This window comes from Harmonia axyridis, chromosome 5 (assembly GCF_914767665.1).
Source record: "Harmonia axyridis chromosome 5, icHarAxyr1.1, whole genome shotgun sequence".
NCBI classification, from domain to species: Eukaryota; Metazoa; Arthropoda; class Insecta; order Coleoptera; family Coccinellidae; genus Harmonia; species Harmonia axyridis.
Window position 1 is genome coordinate 33,877,606 of NC_059505.1, and position 14,625 is coordinate 33,892,230.

General features: G+C 37.0%; 3 protein-coding genes across 13 annotated transcripts in view; 1 reads left to right on the forward strand and 2 right to left on the reverse strand.

The window, feature by feature from the left end:
- LOC123680682 overlaps positions 1-14,625 on the reverse strand; it is a 194,503-nt gene that overhangs the window by 131,652 nt on the left and 48,226 nt on the right. The window contains exon 1 of one of the 11 annotated variants that reach the window (XM_045618705.1): positions 1,707-1,842. The exons of 9 other annotated variants lie outside the window; for them this stretch is intronic. The gene's annotated coding sequence lies outside the window, so the exon portion shown is untranslated. Of the gene's footprint in view, positions 1-1,602; positions 1,843-14,625 lie in introns of those variants that run through there. One more of the 11 variants, XM_045618707.1, reaches the window with a different exon arrangement.
- Positions 1,607-2,950, reverse strand: LOC123680921 (serine/arginine repetitive matrix protein 1-like). The gene has a single exon (XM_045619043.1). It carries the CDS (start codon positions 2,948-2,950, stop codon positions 1,607-1,609), a length of 1,344 nt encoding a protein of 447 aa, XP_045474999.1.
- Positions 3,592-4,191, forward strand: LOC123680922. Its single transcript, XM_045619044.1, has one exon. It carries the CDS (start codon positions 3,592-3,594, stop codon positions 4,189-4,191), a length of 600 nt encoding a protein of 199 aa, XP_045475000.1.

The following is a 14,625-nucleotide window of genomic DNA, read 5'->3' on the forward strand; positions in this document are numbered from 1 at the left end:
AATACGGCGGGTGAGGTAGGACTTCCCATTTCAACGTTTCCAAGTATGTCTTGACCACTTTCGCAACATAGGGTCGAGAATTGTCATGTTGTTGAATCACTTTATCATGTCTCTCGTTGTATTGCAGCCATTTGTCTTTCAATGCTCAGCTCGAACGCATTAATTGCATTCGATAACCATCGCCTGTGATTGTTTCAATCAGTTTTGATAATTCATAATACACTACGTCGAGACAGTCCCACCAAATACTCAGCATGACCCTGGAACCGTGAGTATTCGGTTTGGCCTTCAACGTGGAAGCATGGCCGGGATATTCTCATGATATTCTGCGCTTGGGATTAACATTAAGTCACAATGCGATGCAGAAATCTCTACCGTATTTGCCCCTCAAGCCGCTGTTCACAAGAAAATAAACGTCATTCAACATCTCTTGTTTCAACTCGTACGGCACCCAATTTCGTTGTTTCTAAATCATGCCCATGACTTTCAGGCATTTTGAAATGGCTTTTTGCGTCACTCCCAATGATCCTGCCAATTCTTGTTGCGTTCGACACGAGTATTGATCAAGTAATGCCTCCAATTCGGCATCTTCGAAAACCTTCTCTCTTCCACTGCTGGTCTTCGACGTCAAAATCAACGGCTTTGGAGCGTTGAAACCACTCTCGGCACGTTCTTTCACTGATAGCGGACTTACCATAGGTATTTGAGAATATTCGATGAGACTCAGCCGCGAATTTCTTCATATTGAAGCAGAAAATTAAAATCTCCCGCATTATAATATGAAAACACGATAATTCACACAAAATGATGGCACAACTCCACTTACGAAAACTCAATAATGTTGAAATGAGTACGAAAAGTATAGATGTTGATTTTATAATTAATGCTCCTCCTACATGAATTGTTGGTCACGGTCATAGACAATTGTGTAAATAAAATAAGTATTTCAGAGCTTGGGATTGAGCAAGGTCAATTGACCTAGGACATGAAGACCGATTCAGATATAATTTCAGGTACTTATATATTTGGCTAATTAGGTCGTAATATTGATCATAAAATTTATATTTGGTCGTTTAGGATATAACAAGTTGTATTTTTTTTATTATAACTTACATCAATTAACCTGGAGTGATAAGGAAAATCTGGTGGTGTTCAGATTCAACACATTAAAAAATTGATTTGGAAAACAAATGTTCAAACACAAAAATATCTGAGATGAGACTCCATATCCTGTAGCTATTTCAGAAAGAAAACAACCATCTGTTATTCCTTTCAGAAAGTAATAATCGGTTATTAATTGAGTATGATGTTGTTATGAACAATGTTGTTATTAATAAAGTGCAATCCTTTTCGATATTTCAATAGCACATAAAGATGAGAGCAGCTGTGCTCTAAAATAAGGCAAAAAGCCAGTTAACCGTTGAGTCAGCCAACTTGTGTTGTTATGAAAATCTTTGTATCAAATATTTGAAAGAATATCTGCCAAAACTTGACGGTTTAAATTAGATACTTGCTAGTGTAATACTTCTAGCTTTCAATGTACGAACAAAAAACAGGTTAGTAAATTCAATCATCACACAATTCCTCAAAGCTCAAACAAACCTCGTTATACTGACAGTAACCGAAACCACACTGTGTGTGCTGGGGACTCATATAAAAGCAAAAACGCACTCTTTGGAGCCTTCACACACTGGCCACACTCTAACCTTGAACTATCGTCTTCAAACTTCGGCGCCAAATTCTTCAACGACACTTTCGCAGGACTAGTCTCTCTCCTGAACAAGGAATCGAAATCGACCGTCAAACTCTTAGACGATGGTGATTTTTTGCCAGGGGTTGGAGTGCTAGGGGTCTTAACCGGAGGGGGCGTTGTTATCTCTTTGAAGGATTTACTCAGTTGAAGCGGTTTCTTCAGAAGCTTCGCCGGCTTGTTGTACAAGGACTTACTGAGCTGTTTCTTGTCTTCTGGAACTTTACCAGGGGGTGATTTTTCCCTGCAGGAATTCGTAGGGGGTGTCACTTCGCGGTAGTCGCGATCGAAAGAGGCACTGAACTCTGCTTTATCCAAGAAGTACCTGGAGGAGTTGGGTTTCAAACTGAAGGATCTGGAAAGGATACCTCTACTGCTAGTGGAAGGAGTTTTCTCGCGTTGGTTCCTTTGCGGGGACTTATCACTCGTTATTTTGATCTGCGGGGATTTCTCAGAACTTATCTTACGCACCGGTTTGGCGTTCGCACTTTTAGAAGGACCCGGAACTGACACTTCACTCTTCGGCTTCAACTTGTTCGCCGGATCATCGCATCTGGAGGAGGATGGTCTCTCGAAATTGAACACGTCGGTTTCCCTGATCATAAGGCAAGGAGATCTGTTCGTCTTGTTCGTCACACACTTACCCGATTTCAAGATTGAAGGTCTGCAGGATTCTCCGTTCACCGGATTCGAGACCGCTTGGTCCTGCTTACTCCTGCGGGACACCTGGTACTCGAAGTCTGACGAACGGTTGATCACAGATTCTACCGACTTCTCGCGTCGCTCTTTGGCGAAGGTTTCGAAATCTGAGAACGATAGTTTTCTCTCGAGCACTGGAGTTTTCGGTTTCGACTTGGATAGCAACGAGGGGAGCTTGAAGAAGGAATCTTTCTTTCTTTTCGGTCTTACCGGAGGGGGGCCACTGTTAGACCCGTTAAGGGAGGACAAGGAACTTGTTTTGGCCGGATCCTGAGGTTTTCGAGGCTCGATAGGCCAGCTCTTGGTCGAATGGTGACTTCTGGTGGATGAGTTGGTGCTGGTGGAAGGTAGACTGGGATAGGAAACGTGACTTCCGCTGGAACAGGAAGCTCTGGCAGGTGGAGCGGTAAGGTTTTCACTTGGAGGGGAACTGGGGGGTATGTAGATGACGCGACCGTACGACAGATATACTACCTCATCTGCCGGGAATATTACATACATGCTCCCACATGAGTAGACATTGCGATACTGCTAGCAGCAGATCACAAAATGTTGCACACCACATGAATAACCTATAGTTGACGACTCTCTGGTGGAATTAACTGGTTCGATAGCTGAGGCCGTCTTCGAGTCGTGTTTAACACCAATAAGAGATCAGAGGCGAGTTACCTGCAACAAAGACGAACATCAGTTCTGATGGATCCACATGATACCAAGAGTTGAATTGAAAGGAGGATAATAATTCTATGGGGTTTTGAGAATAGCTTTCAAACTTAACTATCTATCTGTAATTGAAGTTTGTAGGTTTATTTAATAAAATTCTATAATTTTAATAGCCTTATTATGCCACTGGCATGGCACACCATTATACTGTAACTTTTTTTGGATGAAATAGTGATAGTTAAATGGTTTTCTTTCAAGGAATTTCACTTAGCGCCTTCCTGGTGAAACCAAATTGTTTCCAATGATATTTTGAATGCAATAATAGATTGATATTTACTCATAATGAAAGTGGATTCAGCATAGGGAGCCACAATATAAACATCGTCTGCTATGCTGATGATGCGCTTCTTTTGGCGGGTTGTGAGGATGACCTCCAGAGGCTGCTACATCTGTTCAATATTGCCAGCAAACAACACAACATGAAGATATCCAGTGACAAAACTAAATGCATGGTGATAAGTAAGGAACCTGTTCGATGTAAATTAGAACTAGAGGGTGTCGTCATTCAGCAGACAATGAGCTTCAAATATCTCGGAGTTGAAATCACCAGTCACAGACATCTCTATTCGGAAGTCCAACAGCAGGCCACGAAGGCGGCACAGATAACTGGATATCTGAACACAATGGTGTGGCAGAACAAGTACATGCTCCAGGAAACAAAGGTGAGGCTTTACAAAGCAATGGTGCGCCCAATTATGACCTACGCCGTAGAAACCCGTGCGGAAACAGAGAGAACCAAACAGAAGCTCAGAACGATAGAAATGAGGATCTTGAGAAGAATTTCAGGGGTGACATTGAGGGATAGACAGACCAACAAGTCAATAAGACAGAGAACTGGTGTACAGGATGTTGTCAAGTGGAGTAGACAGAGAAGGAGGGATTGGAGAGACCACGTTGATAGGATGGAGTCGGATAGAATAGCATACATCTGCAAGAATGAACAACCCAGAGGAAGAAGAAAGCCGGGTAGACCACCGAAAAGATGGGCTCAAAGCTGGTTTTCCTCATCTGCAGAATAGACCAAGTTTGAATGAATGAATAGAATAGACCAAGGCCAAGCAAACAGGGAACTCCCTAGCTAAAAGAAGAAGAAGAAGAAGAAGAAGAAAGTGGATGTGACTGTCAGGGATTTATCAAGCCAAGTAGTTTGACATTCAAACCAACTACTTGACTTGAAAATCAAGCTCGTGAAAAATTACATAGTTGAGCTTGACATAATTTTAAATATTTTCTTGACTAGATGTCAAGCTACTCGATATCACTTGAGCTTGATATGTACGCGTCGCACGGTATATATTTCTGCAATCTCGTGCGCACTCAGACTAGATAAGGGGATTCCTTGAGCGCCGAGAGACTGAAGCATTCACCATTGTAACTTTATCACATTTCTATGAAATCTATTGGTAGGTTTCGCTAGTTTCAGAAATATCTTTCCGAACTTGGCCAAAATGGCCAAGGATTTTTCATCAACGCCAGCATATTCAGCTCCTGTCGAAAGACAATTTTCCAGAGCTACTCATACAGTTACAAAAACCCGCAATAGGTTCGGCGACAAATCTATAAGATGCCTCATCCTGTCTTAGATCCTGGTTGGAAAATTATTAAATCAAACAAAGCCTGGAGGTTTCCCAATGTTAAAAAACTTTATTTTTCGTTATTTTTCATTTTGTTTTGATTTATAGTGATTTAATTTATCTTTCTATTTCAAAAAGTATATATTTTCGGTTCTTTTATACAATAATTTTAATGAATAAAAGTGTTTTTCGCAAGGTTCCCTCTCATTTTATCATTTTTTATTGATATGACACTACACAATAAAACTGCTGAAAATCAAGTAGCTTGATATGATTCAAGTACTTGAGCTTGAATTGAAATCAAGCTAAGCTCAAGCCAAGTAGCTTGAAAATCAAGCCAAGCCATGAATTCTTAGTGACAGTTTCTGATGATATCGAAAGAATGATTCTATGCCACTGGCAAAGATAGCACACCATACTCCAACCTTTTTCGGATGAAATAAATGAATGAAGATTGAAAGAATTCAATGAAAAAAAAAACTTCATTGGATCACCTTCTGATGGTCATTGATCGATGTCTTGCAACCTGTTACATTCCAACATATTAACAATAACTAAGGTACAATCGAATATCTAAAAAAAAGATATGCAAGATGAAAAATCATTTGGTTTTCAACTTCAGCCCAAAAAAAAATATAATTATTTCGCAGAATTTTTTTTCTAACCTGATCCTTTTTGAATTTTAAAAGTAATGAAGGAATAATTTTATTATAATGAGGTCTCTTCCATGAACTTCCTGATTCAAAACATAAATATCTCAAATATTATCGATGATGAGTAGAACGTTGATTAAGAGTGTTACACTTACACTTCCTTGTGGAACCCCTTTATGATTGGAAACGAGCTAGATTTCTCATGATACTGTTAATCTTAATGCTTAAAGCTTCGACAAACTAAACTATGAATGAGAAAAACATTCACGTTCATGGCTTTCCTGTTTCCCACATTGATTTAAGCCCGCCATACACGAAAATGAGAAATTATGTTCGCGAAACATGATGATATAAAACAACATTTCTGTCAAACCTCCAAAGAGGGGAAAAATGAACTGCCCTAAGTTCTTTACAAGACAAAAAGCCATAAATTATACCCTAGGACTAGAAAAGAATTACTATGACCAGAAAAACCACTTTATTTCTTTGTCCACTCGTTTCCTCTATATTTTTCAATTCTGCTCATGTAATCCAAGCGTTCTTTCTCGAATCCCTGGTATTTTCCAACGAATCCTTCTATTTCTCCGAATCCCCCAACGCTTCGTCCAAATCTCAGTAATATTACTCCTAGATCTCTCATCCTTTGAAACGTTCTCGTATTGGGAATAAAGGATGTTTGATGTTTGAAGATCGGATTCAAGAATATCTTTCGCTTCTGGCGACAATCAAAATGAAAGTGGGGTATATTTCTTCGATTGTCACGATGTAACTTACATACAGTAAGATGGGAGTTATTTATTTGAAGTCATATTCTTATATTTCAGCCAATCTTTAGATTTTTATCTATAACAAGAATTTCACTGTTAAATATTCATTGTGCGAACTTGATGGAGGTTTGTGAATTATTCTGATTTTCTATTCTGATAATTTCAATATTCTGAACTGTTATTCAGTTTCTCCCTACTCGAAGTAACTTCTTTGTTGAGTATTATACTAGGTGCAGTAAAAAGAAATCCATTATTTTTGCATAAAAACCAGGCTTTAATTATCATAGTTGGAATGATTCGATTTAGGTCAAACATGCGTCGTTTTGTTCGATAACATGATGCCATTTTAAGGTTAATATCATTTTGAGACAGTCGATTTTCTCAAGCCTCTATTGAAGCAAATTTTTCACCATCAAAATTATTTGCTTTGGACAAGAACAGATGGTAATCGCTTGGTGTCAGGTCCGGAGTAGGTATAAGGTGGATGCATGAAAACCTCCCAACCAAGCTCCAGGCGCTTCCGGGGACTCACTATCTATGTGTGTCCCCTGGCGTTGTCTTGATGGAACACAATTTATTCCTATTGGTCCAAAGTGGTCGCTTCTGGGTGATTGCTTTCTTCAAATGATACAATTGTTGACACTACAGTTTCGATGTAGCAGTTGTGCCGTAGGTAAGCAGCTCATGGCAGATAATTCCTTGCCAATCGCACCAAACACACAGCAAAACCTTTCTGGTCCTCAATTCTAGCTTGGCCACCTTTTTCGCCGGCTCACCCCGTTTCGACCACGATCGTTTTCGCTTGACGTTGTCGTAAGTCATCCACTTTTTATCAACAGTCGCCAATTGCTCCGAAAATTGGGCTGATTATTCAGCGATTTGCAGATGGAAATTCGGATCATAAGGTTTTTTTGCGTTTACTCGTGGGGTACCTATACATCGAGTTTTTTTTTGTCTTATGCAAATGATTCCAATCGGTTTTTGGTGCAATTTCAGCTCCTGGGCAATCGAAACAGTGCTTACATGACGGTCGGACTCGACAGTGCCCATGATTTTATCGACTTTTTGACAATTAGCCTTCAACTACGTGGTGCATCTTTGACATCGAAACTACTGGATGAGAATTGACGAAACAAACATTGCATATGGTTGGCTGTTACAGTATCAGAACCATAAACACTATCAACATTTTCAGCCACGTGTCCATCTTTGACACGCACTCAAACTTAACTGATTCAACTAATCATAAAACTGTCATTGAAGTATTTGTAGTACAAAATTTCATCTTTTTAACTCCATCTAATGGAACCTAATCGAACTTTTACAATACGAGATACAATTAACTGAAGCCATATATTGGAAAAAATGATAGATTTTTTTTACTACACCTTATATGTTAAAAGTTTAACCATGACTTCGTTATTAACCTTTGATTTCATCTGACTCATATAAATCTTCTCACATGAAAGATTTGTTGATGAATTCCGTTTCCATATTCAATAATGAAAAAGTTTTCATTCACTCCATTTTTCTTAGAAATTTCTGTTTGGTATCGAACATTTTCAGTTGCAGTATCAGAATTCTTTCGATACCGATTCACACTATGTCTGACACCAATTTGAGTTCAGGAAGTGAAATTATAAGACTTCATATAAATTCACAGTTGAGATGAAATGCATTGATGTGTAAATAACAAATTTCTGTGCGAAACTTCCAATTGCCATCGAAGATTAATCTTGATAAGCACTTTCGAATGTTCCTTATTGGGCGTATCAAACTAATATTTGGAATGCTATTTCAAGATCAGTGGTTCTCAACAAGTTATACGTGCACAACTAAATTCTCTGCAAGTAACCTAAGTACTCTGAAAACCCATCCAAATTGCATTCTTGATTTATTCATTCTAACTGTACACAGGGTGATTCACCGGAAAGGCCTGTTAGACGTTTAAGGAAAACTAATCATAATTTTGAGCTGAAAATTTACATATTGGGGTTTGAGACAATGATCGTTCTGCCTTAAATATTTTCAGATCTCTACAACTTCCGGTTTTACGGGAAACTGACTACTACTTCCTTGTTTCAAAGGGCACTCCCAGTATATTATTGCATTATAGATAGATTTTTTGACGACAATTTCGGCAATATGCCATACTTTGGGTAAAAACTCAACGGTTCATTAGTTGATGGGATTCTTATGGAAAGAATGGTAGCGATGAGGCCTCATATTTTTTTGAATTTTTCGGCAGAAAATGCTTTATTCGAAAAAATTTCTTTTTGTTTTTCGATTCTGGAAATACGTAGTATTATAAGACTGTTTGTGGTTTGGACCAAATATTTACAGAGTGTTCATAAGGAGATCATGAACAAGGAAACTCAAATTCATCAAAACTAAAGATTTTCAAATGAGAACTTATATTTTTTTATTATTTCAGTCGATTTTACGTTGGAAAATAGTGGGGGTTACTCAAGCAAACCCTATACCTGAAATGAATACTTCAAGAGTTTGAGACGATGATCTTTCTCCCTAAAATATTTTCAGATCTCTACTACTTCCGGTTATACCGGAAACAGGCTACTACTCCCTTATTTCAAATGGCAAACCCAGTATATTATTGCATCATTAGATAGCTTTTTTGACGACAATTTCATCAATATGCCAAACCTTGGGTAAAAAAAAACTCAACGGTTCATGAGTTATTGGGATTCTTATGAAACAAATGGTGGAGATGGGGACTCGAATTATTTTGAATTTTTCGGCAGAAAAAGCTTTTTTCGATCAAATTTTTTTTCTCATTTCGATTCTTCAAATACGTAGTATTATAAGACTGTTTGCGGTTTGGACTAAAAATGTACAGGGTGTTCATACGAAGATCATGAACTTTGACAACTCAAATCATCAAAACTCAAGATTTTCAAATTAGAACCTACATTTTTCATTATTTCAGTCGATTCTACGTACAAAAATAATAGATATTACTTAAGCAAACCCTATCCCTAAAGTGAATACTTTGAGAGTTATCGAGGAAGAACCTTAAATGAGAAAAAACTACTCACTGTGTGGAGTAGTCTGTGACTTCCGGAAATCACAGAAATAAATTAAAATTCGATTTTTGGATAACTAAATTTTACATTTCATGAATTTTTCGCTGGAATTGTTGATAAATCCATAAACCAATACAATTTTCAATTACGAATAATTCATTACAATTCTTGAAATGTGAAATTTAGTTATGGAATAATCGAATTTCATTTTCGTTCTGTGTTTTCCGGAAGTCACAGACTACTCCACACAGTCATAAATTGTGCCGAACGATCTCTCAACACTGAAATATTAAGAACCGCTGGTCGAGACTCGAGATACACTTAATTAGGAGTTATGGAATGATCTAGTTCCATTACTATAGAAACGCTACAATTCGTAATTATTCATGATGCAACATGTTTATCCGGAGATATTGCACCGTTTATACCAATCCTATCATAAACGATGCTCCTCTCTCTTCTTTATCTACCCCAACCTGTTTGCTCTTGATAACTCATTAGCTCGAGCTCCGTATAAAGTTGACATAGCGATATCTGCCAGCTAATTGTAACATCGTTCCTCGTTCATTATTAGAATAATCCCTTAACGTTACAGTTATTGCAACCGTGGATTTGCTCTCAGCTTCAAAACCAATACGAATTTCATACGTTAATTAATAATTAATTTCCTATTTCCTTCGGTTCACGGATTATATGAATTAATTGGAAATATACAAAAAAATTATGAAGGTTTGATGAGTCTACTATATTCAATAGAAATATCCAAAATGGACAACTTTGCGGTACTGAACTATGATTAATGATTTTTTTATGGGCAGAATAGGCACATATTGATGTGGAGGATTTTTATTTCAAACAAGACGGTGTACCTCATATTTATTTACCCATGTTATTTAACATGTTCAGACTTTCTGTTTGGGGCCGAGTGAAAGATAAGATCATGTCAATCATGGGCGCCCGCAGGGGGGGGCCAGGGGGGGGCCATGGCCCCCCCTGAGATTTTGATTGCCTCATTTTTCAGCACAACGTCCTCAATATTACTTTCTCAATCCAAAGGGCATGGAAAAAAGGAAAGTAATGGATTCTGAACAATTTTCCGGTTTTCAATGACAATCATTGACGCCTTATCGTTTATCAATAATTTTCATTTTGCCCCCCCTGAGAAAAATTTCTGCGGGCGCCCATGATGTCAATGCTTCACAATCAATTCAAGACCTTAAAGATGAAATTCGTGGAGTTATCGAGGACATACAGCCGCGAATGTGCGAATTGTTCATGGAAAGTTTTATGAAAAAGATTGCCGTCACGGCTGTTTGACTGACATTGTTTCCCATCATTATCATTATTATCATTCTTTTTTAAAATGAAATAAACATCTTTGGATTTCTCTTGAAATATGCTTGTTTTTTTCATTTCAAAATGAATTTTTGATATGAGTAATGGAAATAACGAATGATAGCTACCCATTTGATTGGCTGTATTATTCATTTCATGGAAGTGAGAATTGCTCATTTCTCTATGATCTAGTTTCAAATGAATATTATCACTAACTAGTCAGACAATAGATCCTCACAGGATAGCTTGATGCTGCCGAATGAAATAAAGTGGTCCATAGGCCAGGATTCTGAACGAAATGTTCGGTATCATAATTCAATTAATGTTGATGTGTTCAGATTCCAAAGCTAAAGTAAACACAACATTCTTGTTGGATAAAGTAACCCATTGCATTGCAACCCACTGTGTTTTATTGATCACAAAAAATGTTTACCTATCGGCTGTTAAATACAACATGAAATCAATCCATTAGTCCTGTTTAATCGGATTACTGAAGCAATGTTTAGCAGTTTCTACTCTCCAAAGTTTCTATCAATATTTGTAATCTGCAGATTGATGAAAACAATGCAATTCTTCGCTTGGAACTTCTGATTATCCCATTGTGAACGTTTCAATTCCAGAGTTGTCTTTTGCAGCTTGATTGAATTCGAGATTACCTGTATGTCGAGCAGATAGGTTCCGTTGATTCTAGTTTTTCTGTTTCTGAAAGTTACTTTGATTTTGTGGAGGGATTGCTGATAATAGACGATCTTTCAGTAGTGATAAGTTCAAGATTCAATAAGTTTTTCATTATTTCGTGATTGGATATTTGAGAACGGAAAAGATTCGGAAAAAAATAATGAACATATTTTCTGAATTCTTTTCTTCAGTTCTTCAAGACAGTAACGTCAGACGTTATTCAGAGAGAAAAAAGAAATTTCTCAAACGGATATTTTAAAAACATAACTACTATAGTTGAACTATGATTTGGTCGTTACATTGACAATGATTTAACTTAGATTTTTATATTGGTTTATTATTTTTGGCATAGTTTTCGAGTTTCTCACTTGATTTGCGGAATAAGTTACGTGAGAGAAAAGCAAGCGTTATTCTCCTCAGTGGTACTTTCTCTCCCTCTTTATTTTCTTCAATAATAAGGGTGTGTGTATAAACTGATAGCATTGAATCAATTGACTTGTTCATCAATATCAAACATAAAAAACTTTATTTCAAGAAATCAATTAGTACAACTTTCATCAACAAAGAACACTTAAGAAATTAAAATTCCCCTATGTTCATCTTATCAATATTCGTTCGGAAAACACTAATCAGTAAGAATGTAATGTATTGTTATCGCAAATATTATCGAATTATCTCTAGGGAATTAGTCCTGGTGCGACTGAGCTACTAGAATTATTTTTGTTTCTTCATTTCATTCAATCCATCCAACAAGTATTAAAAACAAGAGCAATACATTCAATTAATAAAAGCATTAATATAAGTATTTGAAAAAAATATGAAGAAGACGAATAATAACATAATATAAGAAACATAACATCAAAAAGATAAAACTATAATAACACTGAGTAGACAGCACCAATTCATTACGTTCAAAGGATGAATTCATCGAAACAAAAAAATCGAAGGGGTTTACCATTCGATTGAATACTATCGAGGACTTCTCTTGAAAAAATTGGCATTTTTTTATAATACTAGCAAACATGAATTTAAACCTTTTCCTGGTAATATTCAATTTTTTATAGGGTGTTTCCAGAGCATTTCGATTCCTAGTGAAAAAGTGATGGTGGTCTGAACTAGTCAGATATTTTAGCAATATTACAAACAAACAACTTACAACACGTAAAAATATATTGTAAATTCCCGAAAATAGTCCCTGCATTATGTTCTACTACTTCTGGCGGCAATTATGTGTAAGTACTTGTTTCTATCCATCCAGATCAAACAACCATAGGACATTTCACTTTGGAAAATATAAGAACTGAGTATGATACATCCATTGGTAATTTTCTTCAGCTTGGCCATGAGAAATGACACTGACAACAATTTCCTCACTACGCTTCCCACTTAATAATAAAATCGGAAATTTTCTTGGGTGTATATTCCAGAAATTCCGCAATTTTCACCTCTCTCTAGTCTCTTATCTCTATCTAGTACCAATTGATAAAATTTCAGTTTTTGGTATTTTCAAAAACAGTCCATTCACCAAGAACCACTTCAACGTATCATTCAAAGCCACTTTAATTCTTGGCGTCAGCATCCTTATTGTTGTTCAAGAATGACGTAACGTCAGCGTAGCTGCAAGTCACATACCATAAAAGCAGGCAGATTATTGAAATAAACGATAAACAAAATTGGACCCAACATGGAACCCTGTGGAACTCATTTTAGTGAAAAAGTTCTAGTTTTCGGACAAAATTTGATGCACTACATTGACAATCGCTTTAGAGTTTATCGACAAATCTCATAATGTCAGTTATGTCTCTTCCACTCAGTCAAAACCTCCACCATTCTTTAAGCGATATCCAGCAGAGCTGAAATAGTTGGTTTATTACTTCTGTAAGTTGTGAATTCTTTGTTTGTAGTGTGAAATTCTACACGTACTGTTTTGGTAAATGCCGGAATGTTACCCCAAATTCTGTATGTCCGATTGGATCTCCTTCTCCTTCTTGTAGTCAATTAGCAAACATCGGTCGTCTCAAGTGGGTCATATCATTGGGGGCATAAATTATCGCTAAGCCTCCCTCATTTATGGTTTGCGTTGGGGCCTGATTTGAAAGCTATCAGTCTCGGATTTCCGCAGGAAATCGAATACTCCAAGGCGTTGTGTAGAATGAGAATGGAGGAGCCAATTCGGTAACCCAGAAACTTCTTGTCTGGCGGGAATTATTATCGAATCAAGGAGGATCAGTTGAAGTAATATTCTTGCCACATCTCCGAATTTTCTCATTCAACTAATTGGGTTTCTTGATGAATAACAGATTGGGCTAATAATCCTTGGACGGTAATAACTGTCTTAGATATAATTTGATAAAGTCACTACAATCAATTTTACTAATGATGATTGAGATGGGATTCGGAATAATAAAAATGGATTAGACGTTTGTTGATGATCATTTGTCTCATTGGAAAATGAACCAATCTGATATCACCAATGCTCGATCAAATTTTTCTCAAATAAGGAAATATACACATAGACTTGTATCATCTACTCTGATGTATAATTCTGACTATTTACGAAAAACATGAAATTTTTGTCATTCGAATTACAATACTTGAATTGATATTCACCTCGATGTATTCTACAAATAAAGGTTTTTCCAATAAGAGGTTTTGTTTCGAATAGCTCGCTATTTGAACAGCTGTCAATTTTGGGGCTATTATATGTAGATATTTGACAAGAAAATCAGCTCCATTACTAAAAATGAAATATAGACGCTTCAACAACTCATTGCAATTGATTAAATTCACTACAAAAATGGTTGGCAAAACTAAAGTACGTTTGGGTCGTCGAGACGCACCTTCTCAGCTGGCAATAGTCAAATTGGTGAAAAAATTTGAGCAGTTGGGACAAGTTGGTGAGGTGCAGAATCGAAACCGTGTGCGTCACTCGAATACAATTGAGAATAGATGCGGTTTTTGGGATTGTGGTGAGATTGAACCTTACTTTTGCCCGTCCGAGCTAAGAATGAAGATTTTTGGCCGGAATTAAAAGATATGGACATAAACGATGTTTATTTCCTACAAGACGTTATGTGCCACACAAGTAATAAAACAAACGCAATTTTGCAAGAATTTTTTATTATTATTGATTTTGACGTCAAAGAGCAGCATTGCGGTGGAAGTGAATAAGTTTTCGAAGATGCAGAATTGGAGGCATTACTTGATCAAGACTTGTGTCAAACGCAATAAGAATTGGAAGGATCATTGGAGTGACGCAACAAGCCATTTCAAAATGCCCGAAAGTCATTGGAATGATTCAGAAACAAGGCAATTGGGTGCCGTATGAGTTGAAGCCGAGATATGTTAAAAGGCATATTTTCTTTGCTTGTGAACAGCCGATTACAAGGCAAATAAGGAGGC